Raw genomic sequence first — 17385 nt, forward strand, 5'->3', positions numbered from 1 at the left:
TCCCTGAAATTCTACCATTAGTCATTCATTTATTTGATACTGTAAAAGTTTCTGTTCTTGGAGAACTCCTCTGGAACACATAGTATCCTCCCAGAGTGAGAATTTCAAGACCCAGTTAAGGGTTGTTCTTTTTCCCTAGACTGCTTTCACCACTTTTTACAATCTGGTGAACTGTTGGGCATCTTTCAAGATATAGCCTAAATGCCACCTCCTCTGGGAAACTTTCCCAGAAACCCTGAAGAGTAAATCATCCCAGCTTTGTGTTACCGCAGCTGTGGTACAGACCTTGCCTGTACTTTCCAGATGGTACTGTAATTACTTTGTATACATGTTTATTTTTTGTGACCAGCCTCATATGAGGCTCTCAAATTTAGAAACTTTGTTTCAGTCACTCTGCAGGGCACTGAAGGATAGAAAGATGAATGAGACATGATCCCTGACCTCAGAGAGGCTCTGAGTTTTTTATAACTGTTCTTGGTGGGCACATCTGTTATTTAAAATAAGGACTAAAGAACTATAAGCAAGGGGTTATGTGGGCACAGAGGATGGAAAAATTACTTCTGATTGGAAAGAGGCCACATTTGAACCGGGACTAAAGAAGAAAATTTTAATGGTGGAGGAATGAATGAGTGAATGAAGACTCCCTTGGAAAATGAACAGTTTGTGTTAATTTTATGGTGCAGGGGTGTTTTAGTTTGAAAGCTGCTCAAATGCAACATACCAGAAATATAATGGCTTTTTAAAAGGAGAATTTATTAAGTTCCATGTTTATAGTTCTAAGGCCGAGAAATGTCCAAATTAAGCATCCAGAGAAAGATACCTTGGTTCAAGAAGGCTGGTGATGTTCAGGGTTTCTCTCTCAGCTGGAAAGGCACATAGCGATGTCTACTTGCTTTCTCTCCAGGAATCTTCAATGGCTTCCCCAGGTGTCTGTCCGTTCTGTTGGTTCTGTCAGTTCTAGCGACTCTAAAGTTTTCACCAAAATGGTTCCCTCTTAAAGGGCTCCAGTAAGCAAACCCATTTGAATGGGTGGAGACAAATCTCCATGGAAACCATCTAACCAAAAGTTACCACCCACAACTGGGTGGGTCACATCTCCATGGAAACAGTCAAAAAGCTCCCACCTAGTAACACAGAAAGAGGATTAAAGAACTTTGTTTTCCTAGGGTCCACAACAGATTCAAACAGGCACACGGGGCAAGGTTTGGGCTTGGAGTCTGTCTTGGCAAGAGCTGCCATTACCCTTGAGACTTCAGGGGAATCACTTAATTTTCCAAGGTTCAATTTATCCACCAGTAAAATTGGAACAATAACCATTCATCTCCCAGGACTCATTTTACCAGTTAAATGAAATCGTATCTGAAAAAGCGCTTTGTGTAAAATGCCAAATGCTACAACATTACGTATAATTATGCTTCTTAATACCTTTTGTTCATTGCTTCTTACGATTTCAATAAGATGGAGAACACTTACTGAGTGCATACTCTGCGGCAGGTACCATTTGTGCACTTCCCAGATATTGTTTCATTAACTGACACAATAACCCTGTGAGGTAGGTATTATTTTATCCCACTTTACAAATGAGGGAAAGATGCACAGATAGGTTAAGTCATATTGCCCAAGATCACACAGCTAGTAACTGGCAGGGCCTGGGTTCAAACCCAAATAGTATCTGTCTTAGTTTGTCAGAGCTGCTATAACAAACACTATAGACTGGGTGGCTTAGAAAACCGGAATTTATTGTGTGTAATTGGAGGCAAGAAGTCCAAAATCAAGTTGTCAGTAGGATCATGCATTTTTTTAAGGTCTGTACATTTCTGGAGGTGGCTTGTCAGCAATCCATTACTCAGTTTCTGCCTTCATCCTTGGCCACCTGTCTCTTCTGTCTTCTACTAAGTGTGTCCAAATTTCCTCTGCTTATTAGGATTCCAGTTATATGGGTTAAGGCTCACGATGATTCACTTTGGCCTCCCCTTAATAACACCTTCAAAGACCCTATTTACAAATGGGTTCACATCCACAGGAGCATGGATTTAGGACTTGAACAGTTTTGGGAGGAACACAAATCAATCCATAATAGTATCCCAGAGCCTCACATCAGAGACCGAAGATCAGTTAAGATGTTCTCAGTCTTGCCTGGTTGTGACATGTCAATCAGCTGAGGATGGACAGATGTGACAAGGTATTGGCTTACCCTCTTCTGGGGAGGCTGAGACCCCCCCTCCTTCCCGTCCACCAGCAGATAAATAGAACATGTGGTCAATTGTTAAGAACCACAAACTCTGGAATTTATTTTTTCAAACAATTTTCTCCCCCTTATTAAAACATTGTTTAGAAAAAGAGGCAGGTCATAAAAGGTACAGGTGGGTTTTTTTTGAATAGTTAAAGAAAAAAAATGGAATAGTTGAACCTTCTCCTAGTAAAACCTAGCCAGGCAAGGTCATCATTAAGTATTGCAAAACCAAGTGCTAAATAAATCAGAAAATGAAGCCCAAACTTCACTCAAATCAAGTGGCATTTATTTATATTTTTAAATGGTTCTCTAACACTTTTAGTTCATTGGTATGAGATTTCCAACAGAACCCTAAGGCGATTATATGGAACACTCAGGCTTTTCAAAATTGCTTCCAACGAACGTAGCAAGCAAGCCATGGTAATTTAAAAGGGAGCGGTGGACTGCTAGAGGCAAGAAGATTTCTGCTGGAGAATACTAATAGGCTTCTGCCACTTTCTGGGGAAAGGCAAAACGCACTCAGGAATGTGATGGAACTTTCCAGCTAGTGGTTTTGCATTATCAAGAGGAAAAGTGTTTGTGAAAATGAAAATTACTGATAATTAGGTGTGAAAGCCTCTAAAGGAGAAAAATGGAGAAAAAAACCTGCAGAATCTGTTTGGAACGGCTGAACACTGTTGGTGGGAGTGTGAATTGGTATAATATTTGGGAGGAGAAAATGTAGCAACGCGTTGACACTTTGACCCAGTAATTCAGCTTCTAGTAATGTATCCTATAGCAATACTTGCACATGTACACAAAGATACGTATACAAGGATATTCGCAGCATTGTTTGCACACATGGAAACTGGAAACAAGCTATCTCCGTCATTTCAAAAGTGTCAAAACAAATTATGGCATACCAATATTTCAGAATAATTTACAGCTGATAAATGGAATGACGTGGATCTATTTAGTCTGACGTGGAAAGATGCCCCTGATAAGTGAAGCAAGCAAATTGCAAAATAGTATCCATCATATGTTTCCGTTTTAAAATGTTTTTAAAGTTAATATATTCATAGAAAAAATATCTGGAGGAATATGTACTAAATGGCTATCTCTGGGGGGTGGTATTATACGTTTCTGTAATGTTTAAAATTTTATAAGCATGAATTATGTTTGCAAACAGGGAAAAAAAGATGAATTATTTCCTTAAGGGGACAAAGGGGGAAGAAAACATCTGGTAATGGGATTTATTCACTGTCTTTGGGTGAAAGATTTCAATATAATTCCTTGGTGACTGCACTCAGGAGTCAGACAATCAGGAGAAGAGTGGCATTTTGTGAGAATAAACCAAAATAATTGTGTTTCCATGTAAAGTTTGAGATGCACTGTCTGTTGTCTGTCCCTTCTGCCTCCCTTGTTCTGGTTTCTTGGTGCCCCCTTTGGCTATTGCTGCTGCTCCTGAATTCCAGCTGAGGGTTTAGAAGCAGCCTCTTTCCTATTTCCTTCTCTGCCTCACACGCCGTCCATTTCAGAAAGCAAAGAAACATGGTGGAAAAGGGTCTGGCCTTTGGAGTGCAGTGTCCTTGAACGCAAATGCTGGTTCACCACTTTCCTAATTGTGAGACCTTGGAAATTTGCTGATCCTAAAAACAGACACTTTATCTCATGTGAAAAATGAAACTATGCCTCGTAGAATCTTTGGAATGATGAAAAGAGATAATTACAAAAAAAAGTGCTGGGACATAGTAAGTGCTAAATAAATGACACCTAGAATTACTGTCACCCCATCCTATCAATTCTTCATTGGTAGAATCTCCCCCATCTGTCTTCTGCCTGATTAACCCCTACCAACCCTTAAAGGATGGGCTCAAGGGCCATCACTGGGAAACCTCCGCTGGTTTCTCCCACACACACCCAGACCTGATTAATCCTTCCTCAGAGGAAGACCTGCCCAGCACTGTGTAACCAGATTCACTACTATGCATTATATTCCGATTTGCTTGTCTGTCTCCTCTCCAGACTTTGAGGTCCTACAAGGCAGCCACCCTTTCTACTCATCTCAAAATCCTCGGTACCCACCTCAGTGGGTGAATTCAAATAGTCAATTTTCAAAATGAATTAAATGCTTCCTTGCCTCTACCACCCCAGGCCTGCCCTTCTATAGTCCAAACTACAGTCCCAGTGGTTCAGACTGCAGCGCACTACTCCGATCACCAGGGGGCTGTACGAAGTTCCCGCGTCCCCTCCGACGCCGGCGAGCGCCGTCTTGGCGCCTTTGAAGCGTCTGTGCGTGAGAGAGGCGTGACCAGAGGAGGCGGCGCCACGGCACAGCCACCGCCCACCACAGCCGGCTGCTGCGGCTTCTCCCGGCCTGGCTTGGGGTTGGCCCACTGCCCTAGGTTCTTGCCTGTGCCTGGAGCGCCTCATCCGCACCCCCTTTCTCCGGTTCGGGCTGGCCCCGGGCCTCCATTGCTCCCTCCTTAGCCATCTGTCCCGGTATCCTCTCCCCGCCCCGCCGCCTACCGCACTGCTCGGCTCAGGGTCCCGGGTCTCCAAGCCTCGGCCCCATGGCGCTGCAGGCGCTGCAGAGCTCGGGGGTAGCCTTCCGCAAGATCCTGTCTCACTTCCCGGAGGAGCTGAGCCTGGCGTTCGCCTACGGCTCTGGGGTGTACCGCCAGGCGGGGCCCAGTGCAGACCAAAAGGTGAGCCCGGCCTGCGGCGACCCTCCCCTCCCCGGGCAGTCCCACGCCGGGAAACGCCTCGTTCTCACAAGTTCTCTTTCTCCTGCCATCCTCGTGTCAAAGTACAAACCGTACGAAAGTTCCTAATGTAGTAAAGTGTAAGCAAAATTTTGAAGTAGAAGTAGGTGGGAGTCCACTTAGATCTAGAGCAGGAGGTGCAATTCGGCATACCCCGTGCAAATGCAAGATAGAAAAAAGGAAAACGTTATTTATCAGGTTCTTCCTCAGTGGTTCTAAGCCTTGGCTGAGCATTGGAATTTTCTGGGGAGCTTTAAAAAACTACTGATGCCTAAATTACACCTTCGGAAATCTAATTTAATTGGCCTGGGCTCCAGGAATTAAAAAAAAAATCTTCCTGGGTGAAGGTAACGCATAGCCAAGTTTGAGAGTTGGTAGCTGTAGGGGGGAAAACCGAATGAGATCTGCCTCCTGACTTCAGGAAGCTGAGAGAGAAGTTGTAGGGCCAGAACAGGTGCTGTGGAGGTAATAGAGGTGGGAAATAGGGAATCCAAGCTCAGATGGCCTCCCCAAAAAGTGAATAGGCAAACTTTAACCGGGAGGTAGGTTATAGTCAGGAATCCAAATCAGGGAGGCCCGCTTGTCTGCAATCTGAAGTCTGCGATCATAACGAAAACTATCCACACTGCTGTTGGCAGGCGGTAGACTTTGAGGTATAACAACGCCAATTCGTGAATATGGACTATTAAATGTACTCAGTCTGAATGATATACTAATCCTTCGCTATCTTTTGCTGTTTACTTTCCATTTTTCACGTTGGGTCTAGCAGCCTCCTATTGTGTTTCCCTGTTCATCTCTCTTTCCTCCAGTCAGCGAGGAACATTTCTTAGCATGGCAAACAGCCTCGCTCTATGGTTTTACCTCCCACCACTCCTCTGCCTGTTTTCTGTTCCAGCCAGATCACACTAAATGCAGCTCCAAGATCGTGTTTGGCTCTCATATCCACAGGAGCAGTTTCCAATTGCAGAACTCTACCTTTCTCCATGCTCTCCCAGTACATGCTCCAAGCCTGTTTAGCATTTGCACATTCTTGAAGACTCAGTTTGGTATTCTGAGTGAAGTTAGTATATTTTGCATTCCTCTATCAAGATCACATTGTTAATTTGTCTATTCTCAGTAGACTATGAATTCTTTTGTCTTTACCCTAGGACATTTCTGAGTAGCTGGCCCATTTAAGGCACTCAGTGAGTAGTTGGTGAATGGGTGAGAGTTAAAATAATTTATTTCCCTTCCATAATACTTATCAGTTATTCTTATGTTATTATTTGATCTTCTGGAAGAAAAGTGAAGTACATTTACCTACAGTTAGCTGCGAAGTAGGGTATCATAGCGGGGCAGTACTCAAAATTTGAAAACACCCTACTTAGTTCTGCCACTCATAGCTGTGTGTCCTTGGGCAACAAATTTACTCTGTGCCTCAGTTGCCTTACCTATACCATGGGGATGGTAATAGTACCTACCTTGTAAGGTAGTTTTAAGGATAAAATAAATTACTATATATTTAATATATAAAGTATTTAGAAGAGTACCAGGCACCACATAATACACATTAAAAAACCATTTGTTATTATTTGTATTGATGAAAACAAAGCTCACATTGGTTCTAGAGATTTAGTTTAAGCCTCTGATGGCAACCCCAACTCTTCTGACTTTCATCATAATGTAGAATTTTAGAGCTGTGCACTCAGTTTATGTGCCATTCTAGGAATTAATACTGAAATCATTTTTTTTTCCCACTTCGCAGAATACCATGCTGGACTTTGTGTTCACAGTTGATGACCCTGTTGCATGGCATTCAAAGAACTTGAAGAAAAACCAGAGCCACTATTCTTTCCTAAAAATTTTGGGGCCCAGGATTATCACGCTTGTCCAGAATAACTATGGCGCTGGAGTTTACTACAATCCATTGATAATGTGTGATGGTAGGGTAAGTGGTTTGGGGCCTTTATCTTAATTTGAATGGTAGATCTGTGTAGGCCTCTTAACCTTTGTGATTAGAATACCAGTCGAATATATATTGTTACTAGACTACTACTATATATATATATATATATATATATATATTCTTGCCATCAGGAAACATTCAGTTTCCTTGGGGGTGTCTTGAACCCAGGGACAGAACAATAACTGTAGCCTGCATCTTCTTATAACTGATATGATGTGAGAAGGTGGTAGGTGTTACTGTTTTTCCTTTCTGTTTTTGGCGTAGTGGTCCCCAAATTTTAGATCAGAACTACGTGGAGTACTTGTTCAAAACACAGATTGCTGCCCCCACCACCCCAGTTCTGATTCAGTGGATATGGGGTAGGACTTGAGAATTTGGATTTACAACAAACACCTAAGTGATGCCTGGGGATCACTCTTTGAGAACCACTGATTTGGTGAAGTGGAGAAAACAGGCAGGCCCATTTAGGGTCAAAGTAGAGATTAATCATATCCATAAGGAGAGACAGACAACCCTGAAGAAGTTAGACGTGAAGATGGCATCGGACAGAGACTCGGGTTTGATTCCCGGTGCCTACCCATGCACAAAAAAAAGAAAAGAGGGGATCCGCTCCTGACTACCTTCTTCTGAAGAGTGCTAGTCTCTAAGAGGCTGCAAAGAGGTGGGCAGGAGCCTACTTAAGAGGACCAATGGGAGAGTAAGGCAGATGCCGCTTAGATGTTAGCCAAGATAGGGATTGCTACTGATCACTTTTAGCAGTCAGAGTTTGATATGTATATGAATCACCTGGATTCTGACTCATTTGGCTTGGGATGGAGCCTGAGAGTCTGCCTTTTTTGTTTTTTTTTACAAGTCCCCAATGATGCTGATGCTGCTTGTCAGAAGCCCACATTTGGAAGGGCAAAAGCCTGGCGTGCTGACTTAAGATAGGTTTTAAAGGCATACTTAAACTTAGCAGGAATGTGGTTGATTGGCGGTATCTAACTTTGGGCCATATATTTTCTTTTTCTGGTTGAGGTCCAGTCCTGCTCTGCTTGCATTTGCAGATGAAGACTCCCAAGTTTCAGAGAGAGAGGAAATGACTTCCATTAGGTTGTGCAACTAGTTAGTAACAGGCTGCTGGTTAGTGATACTGCAGCAAGTTAGATCTCTGGGCCAAGGGTATTCCCATAGCCTCCCAGCTATTACTTACCTGCAGCAAGAAGGGATTTCTGCAGTATTGAGTCTAGAGTGGAGAGAAGAAGGTAGTTATTCGGCACCGCCTTCCACATCTACCTTAGTCATGCAAAATATGTAGGTTTGTTCTTTTTTCCATAATTAATATTATGCTGAGCCTATCTCTAATTAGTAGTCTTCAAACAGTATTATAAGGTCCAGTAACCATTGTTTGGGCGTAATTATATGCCAAAAGACTGTACTTTTTAATTGAAATTCTTTAGCTACTTTTTAGATGTCTGCAGTCTGGAAAGGATGTTTGGATATTTGACTTCAGTGAAGGAGGTCTGAAGTTATTTGTTGATTTGATTGGGATTCTGTAACCTAGAAGAACTACATTCAGGGTTTGTACAAATTACTAGTGAAATGAGCTTGACAATAATTCCGTGTGTTTAGCCTGATAAAGAGGTTGTATTTTTGGATTTTTTAAATTAAGAAAGTGTTTAAAATTCACCGTGTAAAGGATGCCAGTAAAAACTTTTAATTAAAGAAAACTTCTTGTACTTTGTGATGAAAGAACATTGGAGGACCAGACTGAATTCTGGGACGTAGTTTGACTCTGTTACTAGTTGTGTCCTCTTGGGCATGCCATTTATTCCTTCTGTGCCTCAGGTTTCTGATTTTCTCAAATGAGGAATTGTGACTGTATCGCTGCTTCTCAAACTATCTGTGGCAAAGAACCTGTTTTTTTGTTTGTTTCAAATCCTTCAAGGACTGATTCCAGATAACCTCTAAAAGCCATTCTGCCTTTAACATAGGAACCTAAGTTAAAATGGTGGCCACCTCAGCTTGTGTACCCGAAGGGTCAGATCAGTTTTGGGCACTAAATCTCTGAAAAGCTTTCGTGGAGATCTGTGTTTTTACAAAGCAAGCATTTTGAGTGGCTTTAGAAATCAAGGTACTATTCCAGCCAGGACTTGCATCTTTTTCCTGATGTCTTATATTTGCATACGCTACAGCATGGTATTTTGTTCTTTTTCATGCCCATTTCTTTTTTCTAGCTTATCAAATATGGGGTTATTAGCACCAGTATTCTGATCGAAGATCTTCTCAACTGGAATAACTTATACATTGCTGGGCGACTTCAGAAACCGGTGAGTGAATATTTTATGGACTGTCACCATTTAGTGATGCCGCCTCTCTGGCCAGACCTTCCTTTGATCATTGTGATTGTAGTCATATGGAAATCCATGAACTAGCCATGAGTTTCAGACTCCTTTTATTCCCTATGACATTCGTTACCAAACATCTAGATATTATATAACCCATACCACTCTTGCCCTCTCTCTAAAGATTCTTGTTGACTGATTGGATTGGGCTCAGATTGGGCTGGGAGAGTATTTTACTTTCCTTGGGCTGCCCATAACAGAGCACCCCAAACTGGGTGGTGTAAAACAACAGGCATCTGTCCTCTCATAGTTCTGGAGTCCAGAAATCCAAAATCAAGGTGACAGAGGGCCAGGATGTCTCTGAAGGTTCCACGGGAGGATTTTTCCATGCCTTTTGCAGCTCCTGGTGACCCCAGGCATTCCTTGATTTGTGGTAGTAAAGCCTCCATCTTTACCTCAGTCCGCTTCTTCATCATGTGTTTTTTCTTCCTGTAAGAGCACCTGTCATTGGGTATAGGGCTCACCTTAAACTTAGTGACTACCTCTTAAGATCTTTAATTACATCTGCACAGACCCTGTTTCCTCAAAGGTCATATTTGGAGGTTCCAGGTGAATATAAATTTGGGACAACACTATTCCATCCACTCTAGAAAGGATGCCCAGAACCCAAGTGGAGCCTCTATCAGCATATCCCTGATTCCCTTCTCTTCTAGGATATAGTTGCCACAAGGAAACTGTTTTGTTCACAGATGTATTCTAGAAGTTTCTAGAGCAATGCCTAGCATGGAATAAACATTCAGTAGATATTTTTTGAACAAGTGAATGAGCTAGGTAGTCATTTCATGGGGGAATGTTTTCTTTATCCTACCCTCCTCAGTCCAGTGGTGACCTCCAGTTGTAACTCTTACTTCATTTGGGACTTGAACTTTTAACAAGTATTTGCAAATATCACGTTCCTTCCGTTTTGCGGGTGTTTAGTCATTTTTGAGAAGGGATCTTTTCATAAATTTAAGAACTATATGATAGTCACAGTTGCTTATGTCATGTATTTCCTGCAACAAGGAAGTATCTCGTTGTTATATAACAGGGGCCTCAGGCCCTATAAAAGGATGCATGGATTGTTCTCAAGGCTCTCCCATGACAATGACTATGCCGTTTCTCTTTTTATGGTCAATTATGGCAAAAGATTAAGAGGGGTTTATATAATCTTACCTTTCTTGGCTTGTTTCATGAAAATCTCTTTTTTGATATACATGGGTTGTCAAGATTCTGTTGCCCTATATCTGGGCTTTAATGTGTAGTTCATTACATGTGTAGTTTTTTTAATGTGTAGTTCATTAAAATGCCCAAAAACCTCCAGAAATGCTTGATCTAGGTGGTGGCTATATGAGTATATGCATATGTCAAAATTTATCAAGGTGTTCACTTAAGATTTGTGCAATTTACTTTATGTGATTTTTACCTAAGTATAAACATCTTAAAGTTCAGAAGCAATAGGATTACTGAGATAATTTCTTATGTCTATATGTGAATTTTTCATTTTTTAGCTGGATAACTAATAAAGCTCACAATTGAGCAAATAAATGCAATTAAAAATTTATAATGCTCATTTTCTTTCCAGGTTTTGTTTTATTTTATTTTGTTTTTTAATATGTAGCTTTGTAGGAAGAGTAATGAAAGTGGAATTAAAAGTCTTAGGTCACAGAAATGATGAATATGCAACTATGTGATGTTATTAAGAATTAGTGATTGTACATGTAGAATGGAATGATTTCTAATTGTTTTGTTAATTCTTTTTTTAATTAATAATAAAAATAAATAAATAAATAAATAAAATATTCTATTAAAAAAAAAGTCTTAGGTCACAGCTATTCCTTCACTTTATTAGTTATGTGTATGCATATAGGCAATTTGTCTAATCTTTCTGAGTCTCTGTTAATTCATCCGTAGAATGGGAATAACAAAACTTGTCCTATCTACCTCATAAAGTTATTGAAAATTGGAAACAATTTTCTTCCCTGGGAATGCTGAGAAGAACACAGGTGTTCAGGATCAGACAGACCTCGGGTTGGCTCCCAGCTATGACACTCCCCAGTTGTGGGCCCCTGCAGCCCTGACTTAACCTCCCTGGGCCTGAGGGGATCCTCACCATGGATGAGGCTTCTCCCTCAGGACACCTCTGAGATGCCTGGCGCTTAGTAAACACTCGGTGCGTGGTCTTTGTCCTCTCTCAGCCCTTGCCTATGTTGGAGTTATTTTGAGATTAAAATGAGATAATGAATGTGAAACTGTTATATTATTCTCTGTACCGCTTTAGGCTTGGGATATTTCAGATTTTTAAAACTAGGCTTTAGAAAGTAAGATGTCCTGAAATCTGAGCACTGGAAGTGACCTCAGATTTCATCCAAATGTCACATATCCTTATAAAATGAAAACAAAAATACAAGACAAGAAGCAGGTCTTATCATGTAAAACTTTTTTCTGTGTTTCTCAGCTAACTTGGAATTTTCCTAATAGAGGAAAAAATATCGTTGATAACAATGACTAGCACTCTAGTTTATTAATCTTCTAGGACAAGAAAAGTAGGCTGTTTTTTTTTTCTAAATGCAATGAAGCATTGAAAAACCATGATAAAAAATAAAATTCAAAAATGATAAATGGGAAAATGAACTCTCTCACCAATCTCTGCCCTCAGATTCCCTTTCCAGTGGAAATAACTGTTGCCACTTTGCTTGTGACTTTTCCAGAGAATTGTAGGTGATTATTATCTTTGAACAAACTATTATTACCGCTAGGTGGCAGCAGATATAAATCAAGCTTGACTAAAGAACAAGTCTCTCCTGAAAGAAAAGGAACAAGAAAAATGAGTGAATGTTTTCAGAAAGAATTATGAGAATATGAGTGTGAATTCTTTGTTTTTATGTGTTTTAAAAGAGGTTGCATTAAATTATATTTCTGAAAGTTCTGAAAGAGACTAGCATGTTACAAATTGAAAAAGAATTATTTAATCATTAGCGATTTAAGTCTTTGAAAGGAATATAGAGGATTATCCTTGCTGGCAAGTTGAATGTAAATTAAATTTATAACATATTTTAACTTGCATGGTAATTGAAAAGAAACTCTATCTTAATTTCCGTTACAACTTTAAGTTTCTGAGCCATTTATTTTTTTTCCAAGTAAAGAACAAATGAATAATAAATTATTTAATAGAATAATAAATTATTAATTGGCTTTAGCCAATCTTTGTTGGGCTTTTTTTTAAGTCAAAAGAACTCTGAAGTAATATTGACAGTCATTTCCCTAATTTATTTAACGCAAGTTGGGATTTTTGTGTTTTGCTTTAATAAACAAATGAGGTATTTTGATTGAATTTTTAAGGCATTTGCATTGACATACAAGAGTGTTTTTGCTACCTTGTTAAGGGGATTTTAATGTATTCACTACAGTATAATTTCTCTTTTATTTGCTAGTATTAAAGCTTTATTGTTTTTATAACAGCTTTTTGGGGATTTAATTCACCATACGGCTCACCCATTTAAAGCGTACAATCCAATGGTTCAAAAGCTTTTAGTATATTCACAGAGTTGTGCAAGCATCAGCACATTGTAGCTTCATTGATTTACTTTTTGTGGATGGAAAAATCCCAGTGGTATAAAAGAGCCCTGAAGTGGGAGTTGGAAAACCTGACTACTAGTCTTGGCTCTGCCCATCTTTGGGCAAATCTTTGGGCCTCTAGCCTTTGAAATGCAAAGATTGAGCCATTCATTTACTTATTCAAAAGACAGCTAAGTTTCTTCTCTGCATATGCCAAGTGAATTTTAAAAAAAAAAGAAAAGAAAGAACAAGGCACTACACTACTTGTCCTAGAAGAGCCCAGAGTCCAACAGGTAGCTAATTAATAAGGTTTCATCCAGCATTCGTGTTTAGTGCTTTTTTCCCCCTTTGTCCTCATGAGATGACAGTTAGCCTTTCCGGTCATTTGGAATGGATAAGTTCTACGGGAACTCTCTTTTGGTTAGTAGTTGAGTATTTGAACACTAGGTAAAGGTTGTGTTCTTTGTGGCTATAACTTCATTCTTTGCAATTTAAGTAGTCTTTTCATGTAACTGTTATAGAAGAGACCACATGTGACTTTCTCTTTTTTCCTTCTTGAAAGGTACTCACAAATCTCTCTAGTCAGTCTTTTGAAAGTCCCTTCAAGCGTTGCTCCTTCCTCTCTCGAGTAAAGATTTTCTCTGTGGCAGTAGCGCTAATGTTATCTGTGCAGTTCAGGTTGGGACCTTCCCAGTAAGATACAAACAGCTATTCACAAATCTGAAGGCTTTCTTTTCTTCCCAGGCCCCTCTGGCAGTGTCCCAAGAGTTCACTGGCTTTCAACTCTGAGCAACAAATAACAGTGCTGCTGAGACAAGTTCCCAGTTCACCTTATGTTGAAGAACCAGATCAGCATAATAGCAGTCTTCTGAATTGGCATTTTCCCTTGGAGTAAGGATACGTTTTTCACTCTGTTAACTTTAAGTAGCAAAGAGTCTGCTTTTTTACAACCTAGCATGTTCTTGGAGAACAAGCGATATTTTGTTGAATAGGAAAATTTCCCCAAACTTTTTCTTTTCTTTGCATCTTTGATTTGTTAGTATCTCAAGATAGCTTCTGTTTTCATTGAGTTTCTGTAAAAGCCACCTAAAAAAAAGAGAGGGAGGAGAAATTTTCAGAAGAACCCAATAAATGAGAAAGAATAGGAGTTTGGCAGCGAAGCGGCATTGCAGCGTTGTGGAAAGAGTACTGCAGGAAAGTTGGGAGACCTGGTCCTAGTCTAGGGTGGGACTGCTGCTTTTAGGGGAGATCAATTAGTAAGATGAGGAGATTGGATTAAGTTGTCTTTTTTTTTTTTTTTTTTTTCATGTTTTGAAATTCCTCCTAGATCCATGATTCTGTAAGGAATACGAAGTTTGGTAAAGTTATTCAAGGAATAAATACAGGAGTTCTTATAGGACCTTACATTTTTAAAACTTATATTGCAGGGTAAGAAGCTAACCAGAACAAATCCCTAATTAAATATATGAAAAAAATTCAGAATATTTAGAGCTGGATTGGCCAGTATGGGGTGTTACCCTGATTTTTGTCATTGACTCGTTATGCAACCTTAGGCAAGTCATGCTTCTAGGCTGCTGCTTGGTTTTACTCTCTGCAGGTAATTGTGATAATACTAAACTCACAAAAGTTCTGAAAGGCTTAATTAAGGGCTGTTAAATCCCTGTAATTACCAGGGAGGAGGCGGTAGTATTGAATCTAGTGGCTCACCTACCATCTGTGGAGTTTATTATGTTATAAATACTCCCTTAGGAAGAGAAGTTGGGGGGAAAGGTAAAAGAATTTAGGTCCTTAAGTCTAATTTATAAAATAGTTAAATGTTTTATAATGCTGCTTTTTATAATTAATGAAAATCAGGGAAGAAAATATACCTTGGGATAGGCATCATTCTCCTCTTTCTTGGCTTTTTCTTAAGATTTTATTTTGTAGATTTTCATAGTGTCTTTGTCATTTAGGTACCATATTAATTTTGTCAGCAATTACCTGTCGTTGACAAATAAAAGGCCTGTTTTCCAGAATAAGAGGAAAATTTGGTGATGGCACTAAATAGTTTCAAGATGGTAGACACAGTTCAGATATATAGGAGTCCTTATTAGGAACTTCTATATGCTCTCCTTGGTTAAAAGCCCAGTCATGGTGTTTTAGTAAGATTATGGTAAGAGTATAAATTAATAGAAGCACTCTGAAGAGCAATTTGGTAGTTCTGCTTCTGAGTACAGGCCTTAGAACAGTGGCTCTCAACTTGTCGTCCCTGGACCAGCGGCCTCAACATGACCTGGGCACTTGTTAGAAATGTACATTTTCAGGGCTCATCCCTCATGTACTGACTCAGAAACTCCAGGGATTGGGCCCAATGGCCTGTGTTTTCATAAACCCTCCAGGTGATTCTGATGCTTGTTGAAGAACCACTGGTCCATAGAAAGTCTTGCATTGTACACCAGAGAACACTTATGAGGAAGCTCACTTCAGCTAAAGTGTGTAAGATATATCTTATTTAATCTTCCCAACAACCTTATGGGCTTGATTCTGTTAGTAACACTATTTTATGTGATGGAGTTAGGTCCATGCTCACAAAGCTATTGATGGAACTGGAACTTGAACATATTCTCTTAACTGCAGTGTGATCTTTAAAATTGAGACTATCAGAACAAACTAGAGCTATTTGTATTTTAATGGATTTGGGGAAAATCAAAGACAGCAGCTTCTGCTGTATGTTTTAGAGAAAGATTCTTTTCCAGGGGAATTGTTAACTGGGTATCCAGTGAAGGAAGAGGGAAGGAAAACGAGGATTTATTGAACGAAACATTCACTAATGCACTAGATACTTTATCATCTCATTCAGTCTTTGTAACAGTCATTTGATGCCAATCTATTAGCCCAGTTTTGTAGATGAGGACTTAAGTTTAGAGAAGTTAGGTAATTTGCCCAAACTCAACAAAACCAGTATGGAGCTGAGCTCAGAACTTTCTCCAAAACCCAGCTTTGTAAAGAGCTGTATTTACACTGTAGCTGATTTTCTTTCCTTTTTTCTTAATGAAGTTCAAAATAATTCTATCTGGAAATCATGAAACAGAGGGTATACTGTACAAATTATCTATAGGCATAAATACAGATGAGCTCTAAATAAAGAAGTAAAATGCTTTTGCCTACCAGAAAATTAAGTGAAGAGTGATGAGGTTGGAAAGTAATAAAAATATTAGAAAATTCCAAAGGACATTTATTCCATTTGTATGGACTTCTTTTTCAAAATCCATGGTGAGTTTCCTCATTTAAGAGGAATGTTTATTTTACTTTCATTGGCATTTCTTTTTTTTTTGGTGGTGCATGGTCTGGGATTCGAACTCAGGTCTCCCACATGGCAGGCAAGAATTTTCATTGACATTTTGTTTCTTTCCTATGTCATGCTTTCTCTGACTTTGGCATGAAACAGGAGACTGGGATTGCTTATTATAATAATGATTTCTTGTCCACTGACATAATCCAGGATCTTCAGTGCTAAGAGTTTGAGACATTTCCAATACATGTATAAACCAACAGCGTGAACAGTACTCCACTTCTGGATTTTCTCTTCCAAATATTCTGCTTTTTTCAGGTAAAAATCGTAGCACTGAATGAGAATGTCACTCTTAGGTCAGCCCTGGACAAAAATCTGAAGAGCGCTGTGACTGCTGCTTTCCTCATGCTTCCTGAAAGCTTCTCTGAAGAAGAACTCTTTATAGAGATTGCTGGACTCTCTTATTCAGGTTAGTGGACTTGCTACCCATATTTTCTACAAAAAAGAAAATTTATTGTTTGAAGACCATGCAGATATCCTGTTCCTAACTGTGCATTGGAGTTGCAGCATGTTTTGAAATTTCATAACTTTGTATATAGATTACAACAATAACCTCAGGATTTGCTTCCTTACCTCCAAGGTCTTTTCATCTCCACATCCTTTCATATATATTCTGAATTAATCTGAATTAACAGTTATTGGGCACTGTTAGTATTAATTTTTAATTTGAAAAAAATAAGACTTATAGGAAAGTTCCAAAAATAATACAGAAAACTCCTGTATACCCTTTACCAGATTCATCGGTTTTTAACATGTCACCACATTTGTTTCATCATTCTGTATGTGTTGATGATTTGTAAACTTTAGCCATGCGCCAGAATTATCTGGAGGGCTTGTTAAAAACACAAATTTCTGGGCCCTACGTTCAGAATAGCTGACAGCCAGCTAGAGAGGTGAGGCCCCAAATTTGCATTTCTAACAAGTTCCCAGGTACTGCTGCTGCTCCTCTAGGGATTGCACTTTGAGAACCACTGCTCTTTCTGTATCTGTAAAGAGCTAGTATTGTTTATTTTTTTATGAACTATTTGAAATTAGGTAGTACATATTGTGTCCTCTTTAGGCCACAGAACTTCACTGTGTGTTCCTCGGAACAAGGACATTCTCTTATATAACCACAGTAGTGATCTAATTCAGGAAGTTTTACACTTAATAGTTTTAACAAATTGACAGTATGTATTCTAAATGTTATCAGTTTTCCAAATAACATTCTTTAT

The 17385-nt window shown here is 39.4% G+C and overlaps 1 protein-coding gene across 10 annotated transcripts in view; it reads left to right on the plus strand.

The window, feature by feature from the left end:
- Positions 1–4542: 4542 nt before the first annotated feature.
- The window catches only part of TAMM41 (TAM41 mitochondrial translocator assembly and maintenance homolog), a 76337-nt gene continuing 63494 nt past the window's right edge, over positions 4543–17385 (plus strand). For 7 of the 10 annotated variants that reach the window (XM_077116520.1, XM_077116519.1, XM_077116521.1 and 4 more), the window contains exons 1-4: positions 4543–4920; positions 6722–6904; positions 9139–9231; positions 16430–16580. In XM_077116520.1, the coding sequence (XP_076972635.1) occupies positions 4786–4920; positions 6722–6904; positions 9139–9231; positions 16430–16580 (562 nt within the window). In that variant the 5' untranslated portion in view covers positions 4543–4785. Of the gene's footprint in view, positions 4921–6721; positions 6905–9138; positions 9232–13624; positions 13732–16429; positions 16581–17385 lie in introns of those variants that run through there. The other 3 variants (XM_077116529.1, XM_077116527.1, XM_077116528.1) reach the window with 3 other exon arrangements.

This window comes from Tamandua tetradactyla, chromosome 9 (assembly GCF_023851605.1).
Source record: "Tamandua tetradactyla isolate mTamTet1 chromosome 9, mTamTet1.pri, whole genome shotgun sequence".
Lineage (NCBI taxonomy): Eukaryota > Metazoa > Chordata > Mammalia > Pilosa > Myrmecophagidae > Tamandua > Tamandua tetradactyla.